The 18540-nt window shown below is 41.3% G+C and overlaps 1 protein-coding gene across 1 annotated transcript; it reads right to left on the reverse strand.

The window, feature by feature from the left end:
* Positions 1-4476: 4476 nt before the first annotated feature.
* On the reverse strand, positions 4477-14102 carry CDK2 (cyclin dependent kinase 2). The gene is made up of 7 exons (XM_039326817.1): positions 13690-14102; positions 12328-12405; positions 11796-11919; positions 9901-10071; positions 7783-7884; positions 6878-7081; positions 4477-5742 (listed from the first exon to the last, which is right to left on the reverse strand). Exons 1-7 carry the CDS (start codon positions 13803-13805, stop codon positions 5638-5640), a joined length of 900 nt encoding a protein of 299 aa, XP_039182751.1. The 5' UTR covers positions 13806-14102; the 3' UTR covers positions 4477-5637.
* Between the last annotated feature and the right edge of the window lie 4438 nt (positions 14103-18540).

Raw genomic sequence — 18540 nt, forward strand, 5'->3', positions numbered from 1 at the left:
TTAGACTACATTCTAAACCAATGGCCGCTAGGCACCTGGGGCGCTAGAACGTGCTCTCGACCAATCCACTCACGGGAAACCGCACCCTTGCCTCATCTAGCTAATTGGAACTCCGCGAAGGGAAGGACGGGCAGCGGCTCTAGCACCAATGCAGCGAGGGAGGCGGAATGGCGAGTTAAAAAGTATCCAACCAATAGAGAAGACAATTGGCGTTTTAATCGACGAGTAAACCAGCCAGTAGAAAGGTCGCCGATTCAAGAGGTTTCATAAACAACAAATAAGGTGACCTAAGAAGGCGGAGCCATCCGGCGGGACCAACCAGTCACAGCTCGCTCTGTAGCTGATATTGCTCAATCGCAGATCACATGTCCTTCATACCTCCTAGCGAGAGGCCGAATTGACAAAGAAGGTAGGTAGACGTGCGCCGAACTTTCTTTGCCCAATCGGAGATCACACTATCTCCGGGGGCCAATTAGAAGCCACGAGGAATTTGAATGGCACAAGGAGAAAAGTTACTTCCGGGAGTCCTGTGAACCTTGACCCCCGTTGGGCCGGGCGAGGTGGAGTTCTAGGAATGGGAAATCATGCGGGGGGCGTGGCGTGGCGAGAGCCGAGTCTACCTGAGTCCCGGAAGCGTCATTGCTGAGGTCGCAAGTTCGCTGGTCTCGGCGGGACGTACTTCTGAGTAACGCCCAAGATTCGTACAGCTAGGAGGTGCTGGACCGCAAAAAAGACGGAGGGGAGAACTAACCCCGTTCTCCCTCTTCTGAACTACTCCTTGGTGTTCGAGCATCAGACGCCTTTTCGGCGTCCTGCGGCCCTTGAAGGCGGTGGGTCAGTCCTCCGAAGAGTATAAAAAAGGGTAGCCACAGCGCTAGATCCCTGGAATCAACTGGGAGGGAGAAAGCCTAGGTGCCCACGGCCCCTGCCTCATCTGAGCTCGTCCTTTCCCGCGGTCGAGAGGGAACGAAGTCGATGCGGAGCATAATCCGCTTCTGCGAAGTATGTCTGCGAAGGGAGCGAGATGGTAAATTAAGGGTCTTTTTCGTGTGGTTGAGATGGAGCCTTCTGTGGCCTATGGTCTTTTGGTAATGGTCAGCAGCGTCGGTTCTGATACCTCAAAATGAAAACCTGGTGAATACTCGATAAGATGAATGGAAAACTTTTTTTTTTAAATTGATTTGGACATTACAGTTAAAAAGATAATACAAATACAAACTAAATACAAATACTAATACAAACTAAAAGAATAAAAAAAATAGAAAGTACATAAAAGGAAAAAAGTAACGAAAAAAATATTCCCCCATCACAAATATAAACAATTTTAGTAATATCAGCAATTTGACATACAACAAATGCACATATAACAAATGTTCTTTTTATTTTCTGTGATTCATACCTATAGACAAATCTTTAAAGTCTGTTTGTTCAGTCCTGGTCAGCCAAAGTCCATTAAGAGTTATCAGAAATAAAGTATCTGTTTTAACCATGATGAAATAAACCAATTTTATTTCTTCTATGTTTTATTTTAACAGTCTTAAATCTTTAATCCCTTCAAATCTGTCAGATTTTCATTTTTTTGTCCCTTCTCAAAATCCTTCAAACAAGATTTAACAAGAATCCTTTGTAAAACTCTTAAGTGATTGTGAGCTTTCCAAGTTCTAAGGATGCAAAGGAACTCCCAAGTCATAATATACCACTGTCATGACCCACAGTGGCTTGCTTTCTCCAGCCAAAAACCAAAATCCTCCACTGTCTGCAAAACATTGATCCAACAGCCTGTTGGATCATTCAAGTGCCCTTTGATTAGATTGATATGAATGGCAATCTTGTTTTCTGGAGAAACATTTCTCCTAAATAATCCTTATACCACTCTTCTTCAGTGTTCCTTATTGTGGCACTTATGGTGCCGTATGAATGGATTGCAAACCCGTCATTACCCTAGGATTCTTTTACAGATTTTTGATGTTGCATGTATTGTTCTTAAGTGTTTTTTGTTGGATCATCATTCCTGGGAAGAATGACGCTATTGCACTTTCTTCGTTTATATGCTACCTACAAATTGGTGGAAAGCAGTTTTTGACAATTTGTTTCTAGCCCAATAAACATTCATAACCCCCTTTTTGTGGTCCAGATGTCTTTTAATTGAGATCTGATTCACTTCCACAAATCTGTTGTGAAGCTTTGTGCTAGTGCTGTTTAGAAAGAAGGATCCTTTAAATTCAAGATGATCATGATTGGAATATTTGACACAATTTATTTTCTTAAAACAAATTACCCTAGGATTTCACATAATTCGTCAGAGAGAGAATGTGGTATTGTGGTTAAGATGCTGGAATAGGTGAAGGGAAACCCAGATACTAATCCACTATTAGTCTTAGCAGGTGAGTAGTTGACTTTGGGACGTTATCTCAAAGTTGTAGAATGACACATTTGGAGGTCTTGAGGACTCAGTAGCTGCGTCCTCGTCGAAAACTGAGGCAAACAGGCCCAGGACAGGCGTGGCAAGTTTGGCTGACTTGATCTGATTGGGCAGGAGGATTAAGTTAACCCATTAGTGGATTATCCATCTCCAGTGCTGGAGAATGAGCTATTTAAATCAAAACTTCTTATGAATTGTCCAATAGTAGTAGACCTACAGGCCGCACATTTTCATAGTTCAATGGGACTCACCTTTATATCAATTTACATTTACACAAGTCTCCTGGACAGAATTTAGGACCTGAGATTTGCAAATAACATCCTGATCCCTGTATCTCTACTGAATCACATATTCTTGGATGTAAGCAAGAGAGCCATTTTACTTTGGTAAAATGTATATGCCATTTGCAGCAAAAGACAGTTATATATAGGTAGACATCAATTTATGACTGGAATTAAGCCTGGAATCCTGATTAAGGTGTTGCAGTCAGTAAGCAAGGCCTGAGGTAACTACCCAATTTTATGACCTATTTTGCAGTAGTTGTTAAGCAAACGCAGACATTATTAGGTGAATTCATTTTATCCAATGGGCAGGGTTTTTGTTTTTGCCAGAAACCAAAAGTAAATGCTGGAGATTGGCAAAAAGAGAAAAAAAATTGGAGCGATGTGTCTACAGGACACTACAGCCAGCCATAATTATAAACTGGTTGCCAAATGCCCAACATGTGATTGCATAACAGGAGGTATGTGTGTGTGTGCAAGCAGTTATCAAAACTTCAAAATTGAGCCATAAATATTTTTGGGAGGAGTCCTTTGTAACTTTCGTCACTAAGTGACTGATTATAAGCCAAGGACTACCTATCATTAAGTCTTTTTATGTTTCACAATAAAATCTCAATGTATACGCAGATACAAATGGAAAACGTAGGCCAGCGATTCTCAAGACATGGTCTTGGGACCCTTGGATTCCCTAAGATCCTTTCAAGGGGTTGCAAAGTCAAATAAAATAATTCTGGAGCTCAAATAAGATAACTCCAAAACTCTTTGAGGTCCTCTATCATTTCTAAGTCTTTAAAAAGATCCTGAAATCAAAATGTTGCTTTAAACTGCTAGACTATTTACATTTCATCCCGCAAATCCTTAAATTTGATGAAAACAGAGGAGTATCCTTGCTTTGAGGAAAAGAAAGCCAGGTGTTAAAATTGCTACTATTTAATGATTTATAAACTGATTTCACAGTAGTACTGTATTTAGAAACATTTGCCTTACAAAGAGCTAAGAAAACAAAATAATTACTTTTCTTTAAAAGATTATATTACAAAAATGTCAAGGTGCTTAGGCTAACAAATCCAGAACTTTTTTTAAAACTAATAGCTCCATAAATATATATATATATATATAAATTTCCAGCCAACAATGAAGGGAAAGGATACCATGTTGCAAATATTGTTGTGAATAATGGCACGAATATTTCTGTATTATACTAAGCAGCGTCATGTAAGAATGTCCATTTTAATTCAAGAGGTCCTGAAATAATCAACTTTCTTAGTGAAGTCTCCATCCATCCATATCTGGAACAATGGATATTTCATCTATGAGTGAAGATAGTAAGAATTATGACTTAGAATGGGAACTTTCCCCCAACTGAGAAAAGTGCAGTCCTCACCGTCTTAAAATATATGTTTCATTTCTATAGTAAATGAGTATTACCCCAGCATATATGCTTTTAATAAAAATAAGCATTTCAGGAAATCAAATACCAGATGGCTTTACTGAAGCCTCATAAAGATGCAACTGATCGAAAAAGTGTGAAATTTGGAGTTATTTCAAAATCAGATTTAAGTTATTGCTGCATTCTAGAGACAGGCTTTAGGTACTTCATGTTGCCTTACTCTAAAATAAAACCCTGAATTCTGTAGGAAAGTGTTCTACTCTTAAGCAAATCTAAGTGGTCTTTAAATATTCTCAATATGAAACGTTTACAACTATTCTTCACCTCCAGATGGCATTGACTAGAAACTGATCATGATTTTGTTTAGCTACTATTCAGACTACTTTTTTTTTTTTTTAAATCAGAACTTAGATGACATTCAACTGATGTAATTTGAACAATCCGGTTGTCTCCAAAACACGGTGACACAAAGATGTAGATATTGATATTTCCAGCTCTCCAAACCAAACCAGAAGTTTGCTAATGTGAATTCTCTAGCTAGGGTTATGACTCATATTTGGCTCAAGATGTATGGCTGTAGATTATAAGAGAGACAATCGATATGTATTTCAAAGCTCACATATAATTTAAGCATCTATATTTGCAAGATACGTTACGTAAAGTCAAGGATGCAAGGCCAATCCATTGGAATTAACATTTGAAACTTTCCCGACTGTTCTTTGAAGACAGCATTGGAATGGCAAACCATAATTGCCAAACATAAGGCATTAATTGGCTACAAACTCAGAAAGACCATCAGCTCACTGATACAGAATAAGAAAACAGGTATACAATTCAATACTGGGTGAATAAACATTTGCCCATTTCCCCACCAAATGAGCAATTTTTTTTGAGTTTTTTCTTTCTTTAAACAGCCTATTCTCCATACCAGATGTCAAAAAGAGCTTAGCAATGCAGCCAGTATTCATTTGAATAGTTAGCAAGGCGTACTGTACCACCAGCTTCAGCAATCCCACCTCTTCGGGATTATTTTAGTAATCAGTGGGTCAAACTGACCAACATCGCAGATGAAAACACCATGACAGATGTTGCCAAAGTCCCTTAGCCCTTCTAATAAAAGTCCCTTCTATACTTGAAAGGAAGAGAAGCATCTACACTGTACTTGTGGCAAGATGTCAACAGCTGGAGAGTAAGCAAATACAGAATGCATTATTTTGAAGACGTCACCAAGAAGGAAGGCATGGAACTCGTGGGTGGATAAAACATGCGAAGAATGAAAGGGATGCCTCAAGCAAGTTGAATCCTTGGGGCTGGTAGCTTTGGAGACCCTTCTCTCTTCACAAGGCAGTTTGGAACCAGTGAATCCTCAAACTCAGTTTAGTGCTTTAATAAAATCCTAAAGGTGTAGGCTGCGCTCCAACTGGACCTCCAGTGTTCTCTCCAGGGTTCAGTTGAAAAGTTAAGTGCAAGCAACTAGGGCTGCCCGAGGAAAAGGCATGTTGCAGAGCCTGCACTGCAGCAACTCGGTTGGCTCCAGTTCCATTTCACAAGCGGAGGTGTGGCAAAGCCTTTGTGACATCTCGAAAGAAGGGGTGATTGAGAGCAGTCTTGGCCGAGATTCTCTTGTTGGGATCATAATGCAGCATTAGCTAAAGACGAAAGAGGAGAGTGCAAGTTTCATTAGTCTTATGCACTATATTATATATTAGTGGTGGCGAACCTATGGCACGGGTGCCAGAGGCGGGACTCAGAGCCCTCTCTGTGGGCACGCGTGCCGTCGCCCCAGTCCTAGGCCTTCGGCTGGATTTTATAAAACCTTTTCACTTTAGGCCTCCGCCGCCATGTGCAAAAAAAAAAAAAAAAAAAAAGTTCAATCAGTCAATTTTAACCTCGCGGAAAAAAATAAGATCTTGCAAAGTTGGAATTGATTGATTGAACTTTTTAGTCCCACCCAGACTGCCGTTACCACCACAGCCATGCCCACCCGATGGGCCACACCCACCCGGCACTCGACGATGCATAAGTGGGTTTTGGGTTGCAATTTGGGCATTCAGTCTCTAAAAGGTTTGCCATCACTGTTATATACTATAATATATAATATGCAACATAATATATATGTTGGAAGTGCTTTGTACTTCCCAACTCTCACTTCAACTATCTTGCTCAAGTTAGTACTATGCATTACGGTCATATGATAAGTTAAGGACAAGAAACAAAATCTAGCAACTAAAAGTGTGATTTTTAGAGTTTTGTCAACCTAAAGGAATATGAACAGATAACAGTCAGGACACTCAAAACTAAGACCCAGACCGTTTTTTCTTGTAGGTGGATAAAGCATGCAAAGAGCTCACAAGTTTTACACTGACTAATGGTTCAATCCTGGCACTAAGCGGACAGAAAGCATTCAATGTTTAAAGCGGGACAGCAGAGGAAAACGTGGAGGCAGAGCAAACCCTGAATAAGAATTTGATAAAAATACCAACATTATATATAACACAAATCAATAAGGGTGCTTTTGATTTGACATGAGTGCCATTGCCAGTTCTGTCAGATGCTCCTTTAACTATATATACTAGGGGTAGGCAACCTTGGCTTTTTTATAACTCATGGACTTCAACCCCCAGAATTCCTGAGCCAGCCACGCTGGCTCAGGAATTCTGGGAGTTGAAGTCCACGAGTCATAAAAGAGCCCAGGTTGCCACCTCTGAACTATACCTTTTCTTAGCTTGGTATGGTAATCACATGCTACAGTTCAAAATACTTCTCCCTCTACATAAAACTCACTGCTAGAAGTTTTCTGCCTTCTTCATCCAGCGGTGGTACCACTTTGCTGAAGTCCTGCCGGGCCCACTTGGGGAAACTGGACTTATAGTCAGGCATAGAGGTGACACCTGGCCACACGGTCTCATCCGGAGTGCCCAGTGTGCGGAAGATGCGAAATAGCTGGTCAATTTCTGAGTCCCCAGGGAAGAGAGCTCTACGGGTTAACTATTTGGCAGAAGAACAAAAAGTCAGAACCGTAGCATAGTAGGCTTTCCTAGCCTGATGTAATGTTTCATTGCGGTCCTTTTGTTAGTGATTTTATTCTATTGTATCGGCTATTTGATATACAGTTATAAAAATATTATGCAAACAGCAGGATATAAAAAACATAATGTTCATTATGATGGCCCTTCCCTGTGGAGATAAAACCCCATATATGAAGATACTTGGAGAAGGATTTTGTGTTAATACTGACATCATTAAGCTAGACAGAAGGAATCTGGCCCATTCCTTCATTCCGATTATTCAGCAGATGAACCCTCAGCACATGCTCAGTGTATGACCCAATTCTCCATTCTTGGAGCACAAATTGCCCCTAGCAGGGAAGTAGTTTTCTCCAAAGCCCAATTCAGTCCTCAGAAGTCAACTGATCCTGTCAGCAGGCTTTAATTGACCTGACGTACTCATGTTTCACACACAGAAATGAATGAGAGTGTGTTTTACAGCAATAAAGCTCGCCTTAAGGAGCAATAACTTTTTCAGATGTTTCGAGTCTGTAATGGCATAGTTACCCGCATTTGTACAATAATCTTGAGACCTTAACATCACAAGCCACATTCTCTGGCTTCTGCCAATCAAAAGCCTTTCAGTGCCAGACTCCAGCCCAATTTGCTGCTTCATCCCATGGTCATTTCCAAAATACATACCATCTCTGCAAAGATGCATCCAAGGCTCCATATGTCCACTGCTGTTGAGTAGTATTTGCAGCCAAGGAGAATTTCTGGAGCTCGATACCAAAGCGTCACCACCTAGTGTGAAGTACAAAATCCAGAATGGATGTACAATTAAATAACCAGCTAATCAGGAATGGACACTTTCCACCGGTTCTCTGCATCACACACCCTATCCTTCCATTTTTTTTTGTAATGCATCACATAATGCCATCAAATTAATTCAGATTAAGAGCTACTATATGGACTATACTGGAGTCACTTTTCAATAGTTCACCACATGACTCACATACAGAAGAGGCTACATTCAATTCTTGGTCCCTCCAGGGAAGAAACTGAAAGCTAGAGGCACCAATAAGGCAGCTCCAAAACTGTATCCTATTTACATACCAGAGTTTAATGAATAGGGAAATGTTTTATTAATGTTAATTACATGAGTTTACTTTATGGTCACAGGAATATCCTCGGCATCATTTCCCAGGTTAGCCCTGGGATGGCCAAACTCAGAAATGATTTCTGAAATAGTTTTTCCTCTCCCCTTCTCTAGAAATTAAGTTCATTTAATCATTGTTGACACAACTTTCATTTAAGTTTGGTTCGGTTAAGTCCAAACTTTTAATCTCCAGATTAAATTTTAGAATAGAATAAGAGTATTATCAATGGTTAGCTGTGTAAGAGAGCCAAGTATCTTTAGAATAACAGGTTTTACCATATATCAAAAAACAAGTCCAGGTAGCCAGGTAGTGCTTCTTATGAGGGCACATTGATCCAAATAATCTTTACTATGAGCTCCCCAACTGCTACAATCGTATTTTTATTTCGGTCATTGTCCAATAAAATGGATGCAAGGGCTATCTGGCTATGACATCTAGGCGGCCTAGAAAATGCAAGATCTCAGTGCTGACAAGCAAAAATATTAGTAAAATATTCCAAACTTAATCATTTAGGCTTTATGTTTCAATTAAAATAATAATTTTAATCAATATTTTGAACAGAGCATGGAAATGAGCCGTAGCCAACAAAAATACGTAATACAAACTGTACTCTTGAGAAAGTAATACAGCAATCGCATTTCAACATAAACCTCTTTGAAAAGAGTACTTTCAGCTGGAAAACAAATAAGTTTGTGTGAAATCTGAAAAATAAATTTGGGCCACATGCATGAGCAGTGTGATTATTAAAGAAACTGTTTCCCTAATGTTATTCATCATTCATGAGTCTACACATATTTATATGTATGCACATAGAGTGAAAGCCAAGAAAAAAATAGATTACAAAACAAATCAATCTAAATTTTTCATTCAAGACACAAATTGATCAGGTTCATATTATATTCTGGACATATTAGAAGACTGAACCCTCAGAAGAAGCCCAGGAAGGAGGGAAGGAAAAAGAAACAGCAAGGTCAATGGACTCAATTATAGTAGCAATGGGTACACCCTTGCAATCAAGTAATCACAATCTGGGCAATGGGGAAACTGATAAAAAATGTTGCAAGTTGCTGGGATAAGCATCTCTCCCCCCCCCCCCCGCCTTGCAATGGCTATTCATACATCACCTGGGCCTTGCTATATCTCAGTGATGGCGAACCTTTTAGAGACCAAGTGCCCAAACTGCAACCCCAAACCCACTTATGCATTGTCGGGTGCCGGGTGGGTGTGGCCCATTGGCTGGGTGTGGCCTATTGGCTGGGCGTGGCTGCGGTGGTAACAGCAGACTGGGTGGGACTAAAAAGTTCAATCAATTCCAACTTTGCAAGATCTTTTTTTTTCCGTGAGAAGTTGAAATTGACTGATTGAACCTTTTTTTTTTTTTGCACATGGCGGCGGAGGCCTAAAGTGAAAAGGCCTAGGACTGGGGCGACGGCGTGCGTGCCCACAGAGAGGGCTCTGAGTGCTGCCTCTGGCACCCGTGCCATAGGTTCGCCACCACTGCTATATCTCCTTTGCACACCCTCCCAAACCTGCGCATTCCTGTGTGCCTTCCCCGAGCTTTACAACCACATTGCTGTGATGGAAATTCCAGTCCCAATTTAAGTCAAGGATTATGTGTAGTACAGAGAATGCCAAAGTGGGAGAAAAACAAATTGCTCACCTCATGCGTGTAGGTTCTCACAGGCACGCCAAATGCCCGTGCTAGCCCAAAGTCAGCAAGTTTTATTGCTCCCTCTGCATTGATGAGGAGGTTCTGCGGTTTAAGATCTCGGTGGAGGACACGATGGGAATGGCAAAAGGCAAGACCCTGCAGCAGCTGGAACAGATAGCTCTAGGAAAAACATAAACCTGCTTAGAATAAAATTAGGTTTTGGTTGTGCTTGGGGCCTATTGGCCAAAACTAACCAGTACAGTCCTTACCAATAGCAGAGAATGTTGCATGTAACATTATTATGATGATTCTGTCTGGAATCTAATCTACCCCCTCTCTACTAAATAGTATTATTTGAAAACCTTTATTGATCAAAGCTATGATGAGCCCTTAAGTCAGTACAGATGGTCCTCAACTTATGACAATTGAGCGCAAAATTTGTTGTTAAATGAAGAATTTGTTAAGTGAGTTTTGCCCTATGTTACAATTTTTTTGCCACATTTATTAAGTGAATCTCGGCAGTTATTAAATCAGTAATCTGGCTGTTATGTGAATCTGGCTTCCCCATTAACTTTGCTTGTCAGAAGGTCTCAAAAGGTGATCACATGACTCTGGGACACTGTAATTGTCATAAATATGAACCAGTTGTCAAGCATCCGAATGTAAATCATGTGACCATGGGGATGCTGCAAGAATTTCAAGTTGAAAAATGGTCATAAGTCACTTTTTTCAGTGCTGATGTAACTTTGAACCCTAACCCTAGCCCCGGTACTGGTCCACGGCATGCCAGCAACCGGTCCACACAAACAAGCAAAGCCGCATCTGTAGAATGCAGGCAGCACACAAAACCACACACTCTCCAGGCCATGAAAAAACCTTTCTCTGTGCTATAGAGAGGGCTGCAATTTGGAACGAACGTAAGAGGGCTAAATGACAGAATATAAATTAACAAATGGAATGAAAGAAAAACCAATATGCTATGGTTTATGGATTCGGCCTGAAAGATCACAATATTGAAAAGAACTTATTTACTGAAAGGATCCTTGAGTTCTTGTGTTATAAGAGGGACTGCAAACAATAGAAAAGCAACTTTTATAAGTTGAAGGCTGTAAAGCTTTCCTTGAGACCTGATTGGCTGGCCAGTGGGGAAGCTAAGCAAGTCCTTATCAGCACACCTGGGGTCAGTTCTATTGTTAAGCAAAATGGACCACTGAGGAGGGCAGCATAGCTGAGAAGGTCCATTGGTAAAGAGATGGAATACTGAGGCCATCAGCTGATGGATGGATGTTGACAGTTTTGTTGCCTTTATCTGATGAGGAGGCTTTTTTTCCCTTTGGTTTGATAAGAGATTGCAAGGGGGGCTTTGTCTTTGACAGAGAGCATCACTTTGGATGTGATGAGATTAGGCAAAGAGATGAACTGGGTTTGACCTTGATCATATCCAAAAGACCTGGGGGGCATGTCTAATTCAACATTTTGTATGCCACTTTATGAAGGAAATATCTCTTAGATTTTTCAGTCTATAAAGCCACAGTCTGCCCTAAGTACAAGCCAGAATAGGCTATACTGCTGCTTCTAACTCCCATTTGGGAAACACCTTGAACATTTAGCAGAGCTGTATAATTTCATTTGGGTCTATATAAGATTTTAGTTAAGTCAAGAGTATTTAAGAGCAAAGACAGTCTTACTGCACACATTGTTCATTAAGAAGCTCTGTATGACTGTCTACATTTAAGTGCATGTCCACCGAAGACACAAAGCTCCCCTCAAAATCCTTGGCTTGCAGCACTTTTGCAGTTGTTTTTTTTTTTTTTTTGTCAAGTAAAAAGAAATGTACCTAGTGTGCCTATAAACCCAGAACTAAGTTGCTTTTTTTTTTTCCTTACATGCTCTGCCTGGCTTACCTTGATAAGAGGTAACTCTACACCACTGATAGAAGTAGAAGAATCCATGAATTTCTTTAGATCTTGATGTAAGAACTCAAAGACCAAATAGAGTTTGTTTTCAGTATGGATTACATCCAACAATCTGGGGAGTCAAGGAAGGGATAGGAAGTAAAAGACAAACAATAACATTTGGATATTGATAAGAAAACCACAAATATTTTTTTACAAGTTCAATGCCAGACGGTTACAAATTATATTCAAATTGCCCATGTTTCTGAATTTAGCAGAAATAAAATAAGGAACAAGGAAGCGTGTAACTTTTACTGTAAAACCTTATTTGAAGCAAGTTTTCCCAGATCAGTTGCTGTCAGATACTGGCCCATAAAAATGCCTGCTCCCAACTTAACTAAAAAAGTGAACAGTGGCCACTGTTTACCAACCACTATAATTGTATAAAAATTATGGTGGCTGGTAAATGGCCTGAAGACCCAAAAATAACATTCTATTTATTACTCTCCAGATCATCTCCTTCTGTCTTCCACATACTTACTTGACTATGTTGGGATGGTTCAATTCCTTTAAGAGAGAAATCTCTCGGATGGCAGTACTGGGAACTCCTTCTGTCTCCCTGAAAGCAAAGAGAAACATCAAATTAAGAAGGGAGGAGATGAAACTAGAATGAATTTAGCCAAGTAAATTGACTGCTTGAGATGCTAAGATTGAAAACTAAGCCCTAGAATTGTAAATGAAAAAGATAGTGCATAATAGATGATTACTCAATGCAAGTGGAATAATAATTAGTAATGCAGATTAAATAGGATCTGCTGGGACACTGTATGCACTTTTGGCTCGTTTGACTGATCTCATATCAAACTGGCCTTCTAATCTAATTCTCAGCTTTACAGGGACAAGATTTGGGAAACTCCAGAATATAAATATTCCCCAAATCATTTCCTCTTGCCCACAGGATTACTATGAGGAAAACATTAAGGGGAAGGAAGAAAATTAAGATGTATGTATGTATACCACCATCAGCTTCTAGTGGATAAAAAAGGGGAGATATAAATGAAGCCATGGTTTTATCAGGCCCAAAGAAAACAAAGGGGAAAGGGCTTATTCAAGACTTAGTATTATTAACCGAATCCAGGATGTTAGCTGGGTATTCTACAGCACACAGAAGGAACGTTTATTTGCACTACTTTTCATAGCAAAGGACATTTTAAGGTTTCGGTCACATAAGCAGCATACTTTTAACTCAAAACATGGAAGAACAATTTTTAGATTCATCTTTGCTCCAATCTCAACCGACCATGTGATGAAATAATAATTCCAAAGCAAGAACTTGTAAAGCCAGCTGCCTAGCGATTCCAATCCATTGCCCCTCTTCTGGAAAGCTCTCCCAGCCCAGGGGCTTCATCCTGCATACTATCTGCATTTCGCCAGGTACCTACGTGGCAAAAGAGCTCGTGCTCTGCTCTGGGCTGTTTGCAGGCAGGTAAAATTAGCACCTTATTAAGAAAGCAAGATAAAGAGGAGCCGCGGAGACGACGAGGGTGCGCGTCTCCTCTCGTCTGTCGTCTTCATAACTTTCTGAAACATTTGGACGCGGATCAAGAACACAGAAAATCATAACCTCCCTCCTCTGAACCAAGCCTTCACTCTAAAGGCATCCTTAATGGCGAAGGAGGAGGAGGAGCCGAGCCGCCAGATTACGAGTCTCCCATTTTTTCTCCCACACCCTTTGCTCCTCGACCACCGCTCCAAAGCTAGACTTCCTTCCAAAAGCAAAGGGAGGCTCGGGCTGCGCTTTCTCCTTCTTTAAGCGGAGATTCGATCCCTCTTCCCGTCGCATGTATTTGGGTGTGCGTGTGAAAGCAGGGTGTTAGATGGAGAGAAAAGGTCTTTCACTCACGTGTCCAAGCGGATTTTTTTAAGCGCGACCACCTCGCCGGTGACTTTGTTCTTTGCTTTATAGACCACGCCGTAGGTGCCTTCCCCGATCTTCTCCACTTTCTGGAAGTTCTCCATCGGAGGAGACGCGGGATGGGAAGGATCCCAGTTTGCCCCTAAAGTACTCGCCGGCACAGAGCAGGAAGGAGAGGCGGTGGTCCGCAAGAGCCCGGTCCCGGAGCCGCCCGGCAGTGGCTGCGGTTGGGAGGGACTCGAATGGCCACGAACTCGCACGACGCCGATCGACCGTGGTGTGTTTCTGCTCGGCAGTTGAGTGACCGCGGCTTTTTCTGCCTTCGCTCTTCTTTTCCCGCGCGCAACGCTGAACTTCAAACAATACTAACGATTCCAGCTCCCCTCCTCCTTTCCTCCGGCTTCCCGCGTTCCATTCGCCCCGCCTTTCCTGCTACCCTATTGGCTGCGGGGTTATAGCGAAGCTCGTTGTGTGGCGGGAGAGAAAGAGAAGAGGTGAAGTTTTTCTTAAAGGGCCAGCGCCGTCATTTTCGAGAAGGAGAGTTTTGGTTGTAAGGGCCCAAGTACGGATACGGCACTTGGGAAAAGGCCGATCGAATGTAGTAGAGCGTATGGACGACAGCAGGGATCCGAGCTTCAGATTAATTCGGATTCAAGTCGGTTTTAAAAATCCCCGGAAAAAGAATCTGAGTACATACTAACGCAAAGGAGAAAACCAGCTGAGCATGGGGCTTGTGTTTGCACAACGTTCTCACTAGGCGGTGATGGCGCAATTCGAAGACTCACTATATAAATGGTTGTGGGCATATGTGACCCCACTCAGATGACCTCTATTCAACCTGAACATGAAATAGGTATTAATTTTTAATAATTAAATATAGCTGAAATCTTCACCATATCTCAGTGGTGGTGAACCTATGGCACGGGTGCCAGAGGTGGCACTCAGAGCCCTCTCTGTGGGCACGCATGCCATTGCCCCGTCCTAGGCCTTCAGCTGGGTTTTATAAAACCATTTTGCTTTAGGCTTCCATCGCCGTGTGCAAAAAAAAAAAAAAAAGTTTCAATCAATCAGTCAATTTCAACTTCTCACGGAAAAAAAAAGATCTTGCAAAGTTGGAATTGATTGATTGAGCTTTTTAATCCCACCCAGTCTGCCATTACCACTGTAGCCACGCCCACCCAATGGCCACACTCACCCGGCACCCGATGATGCATAAGTGGGTTTTGAGTTGCAGTTTGGCCACTCTGTCTCTAAAAGGTTTGCCAACGCTACCGTATCTCATGTGGTTAGTCTTAAAATATTGCAAGATTAGGGATGAGAATGTCAAAATCTTGCATGGATTGTGATTCTAGGATCTTTGGCATGCATGTACACACGCTTACACTATATGTAACAATGCCAACACAAAGGGACTTCTGTAATATTTCATAGACTATTCAGTTACTCGACAACCTTTTGTTCAATGCTGAAAAAGTGACTTATGAACATGTCTCACATTTACAACCGTTGCAGCATCCATGTTGTCACATAATTAAAATTTAGACGCTTACCAACTGGCATGTATTTCTGATGGTTGCAGTGTCCCAGAGTCATGTTAAGTATATACACCTGTATATTTCCAAAGATAGTGAACCTGGACGTATCATACTTGCTTTCACAAATAAGCTTAAGAGGCAGGTGAGATTGGCAGATAGTGTGAATGGCTGAAGATTAATAAAGTTTCATTACACCAAACACAAGCTGATGTGTTAAGTTTTCACTCTGTATAATGTTATAATAAAAAAAATTCTCATAGTTTATCTCTTATCTACCATATATGCAACCTAGAAATTGTCTTTTCAATCCAGTTTTAGCAAAAAAGTCCATTAGGAATTACCAGAAATATCAAACAGTTTATCCTTGATCAAATAGTCCAACTTTATATTTATTCTTTTTTAATAGAATTTTTTTTATTGAAAAAGTAAGTTAAAGTACAAAACTCCAAAAAGTCCAAAAATCAACAACAAAAGGAACAAAAAGAAAACACAAATCACAAAATATTTAAGATATTTTGAAAAAGTGCATTAAGAAAACAACATATAAACACCTGTTATCCCCCTAATTGAATATTGATTAATATTAATTCCCACCCATTGCAAAACAGCCCCCCCATTTTTTTAAAACTAGTAGATCTATTTGCAGGAAGAAAGATAATAAAAAAAAAACAAGAGTAAGGTTCAAAACTCTCTGTTAAACTGTTATCAACTTTATATTTCTTCTTTTTGCTCTGCACAATCTCTAAATCCTTCCTATAGCATTGGAAGTTTTGATCTTTCATCTCTCTTTGGTATTTAAAAGAAGTCTTCAAACCTTTCACCAGTCTACTTTGTAAATCTCATAAAGAAGCATCATCCAGGATTTCTTGTAGCAGCTGTTTCTTTTCCAGATCCTTCTTTTAATTTATCTTTTGTATTCCTAGTTTGATAAATTCCATAACTTTAAACACTATAATGGCTATGTCAAGTAAAGTTTTTCTTAAATCTTTCTCATCTTCTAAAAGTTTACCATTGAAATCTGTATCCTTTCTGCGATATTAACTATTAACATTTTAGCCCATGCAAAAAAAAAAAAAACTTTAAGAAAAAATTATAGCCAGTTTATCCATTTTAATACTTTTTTTGCCTGGTCCTTTGCTTGTGTCTAATGACCATTTGCAAACTTCATCAAGCCTCAATTCCTAATACGGATTTGGTTCTGTTTTAGTCATTTCCCACAAGTGTGCTATTTAATTACATACTTTTTTAAAATTATACAACAAAAATAACTGATATTCCAAATCTCTCTGGTTTCCTAATCCAATTAAAATTTTCTTAAACAAAAATCCTTTTTTTCCTGCTTTTTTTGCCAGTTTTATATTATTTACATTTTTGAGTCTCTCTTTAAAATTTTTTAAATCTGAAGAAAATAAAACTCACTGGGTATCAAATTAAGCTCGCCATTTTGAAGATGTCTAATATTTATAAAGTGGTTAAATTGAACATTTCCAAAAGTGATTAACAAGTGAGCTTGACTGGCTTGATATCCTTATGAAAGCCTCCACTGCTGCTGAGAGCAAAGTTGTCATACCCTTGGCTCTTGGCACTTAAACCCATGAGAGACTACTATGTGTTGTCCTTGTGAGGAGTTCATGGACAGGGTCCCCAACCCCTGGTCCATGGACCAGTAGTGGGCTATGGCATGCCAGCACCTGGTCCACATAAACTAGCAAAGCCCCATCCGTGGGATGCAGGCAGCACACAAAACCATACACTCTGTGGTCCGCAGAAAAACCTCTCTCCACAGAACTGGTCCCTGGTGCCCAAAAGATTGGGCAACCTCTGTCATGGGAGATCTCCCAAACACTCTTTCGAAAAAATTTGAACAGTTAATCTATCCACTGGTCTTTTATTCTGCACAACCATCGTCTCTACGTAGTTACCTAGATGTCTTCAGTCAGCCCTAGCTCACCATCATATTCTTATGAGCCTTGAAATAGCCACAAGTCCTTGATTTCTTAGACTGATGAAAATCCAGCAGTGTGGCACTATCTAGCTCAGTGATGGCGAATCTTTTAGAGACTGAGTGCCCAAATCACAACCCAAAACCCACTTATTTATCGCAAAGTGCCAGGGCCGCATCAGCATTGTGGTGCCCTCGGGGGGGGCATGGGGGCATGGCCCACTGGGTGGGTGTGGCCCACTGGGTGGGCATGGCTGTGGTTGGTACGGCAGACTGGGTGGGCGTAGCTGGGGTGGGCATGGCCACCTCGATGTTGCTCATGGGGGGGACGCCTGTGGGGCAGGGTTCGGGGAGATCCAGGGGGTCTCTGGCAGGTGGGGTGGTGGGCAGGAGGTCCAGCATAGATGGGGGGAGGCACGTAATCCTAGCTGAAACTGGGGGGCTATGGCGCCAATGGGGATCCAGCTTTCTTTGCTCAGGGTGGCCTTTGACTTGCTGGGTGTGGGCGCTTGGTAGCTGGCCGCTTTGCCTCCTTTATGCTGGGTGGGGCTGCTGCTCCAGGCAGCGGCGGCCTAATGGACCTGTGCAAGCTGCTGGCAATGGCGGCGCACATGCCCACAGAGAGGGCTCTGAGTGCCACCTCTGGCACGCGTGCCATAGGTTCGCCACCACTGATCTAACTGATGTTTGCTAACCCTAAAATGTTAACAAGGGTCAGACCTGAGTTATAGTTGGACTGGAGTGTCTTGGGAAATTGCACGGCATTAAGCTAGATTAGGAAGGGTTTTTTTTAAGTATCCTGGAAGGAGCCAATAGCAAATCACTTCTTTATTGTTATCAATAATTCCTGGACAGACACATCTGTAATGTTGCTAAAGAATCGAGTTCAACTTGAAGGGCTTAACTGGAAGCCTTTCCTTTTCCATCAGTTACTTCTCTGAGTTTTTTAGCTGCTTGATATACTTTGCTTAAGCTCCATTGTCTTACATCTGAACCTGGAAAAGGTCCAGAGAAGTAACCAAGACCTGTGGGGGGGGGGGTGTTGTGCCCTGTAATCTCTCCCTTATGAGGCCCTTTAATGAAGTTGAATAACTAGTCATTTGGCTCTTTCTTGTTATCTCTTCCAACTTCCTCCTCTGCTGTGAAGCACCTCAGTGTTCAAGCATCGCCCATCCCCTACCCTGGCATTCCAGCTATGGGATTAAAAAAGGGGGCCTCCTTGTGTTGGCCACAATGCAAACTTGTGACCGGATCACACAGCCAATGTTCTCCCCTTCCCCCATCTCACTTATTAGAAAGAGGAGGGGGAAAGCCCAGTGCTGGAAAGAAAGCAATGTCTTCATGCTCCAAAGAGAGGTGGGT

The sequence above is a fragment of the Crotalus tigris genome, unplaced genomic scaffold (assembly GCF_016545835.1).
Source record: "Crotalus tigris isolate CLP2741 ecotype Arizona unplaced genomic scaffold, ASM1654583v1 scf7180000024345.2110221, whole genome shotgun sequence".
In the NCBI taxonomy this organism is placed as follows: domain Eukaryota; kingdom Metazoa; phylum Chordata; class Lepidosauria; order Squamata; family Viperidae; genus Crotalus; species Crotalus tigris.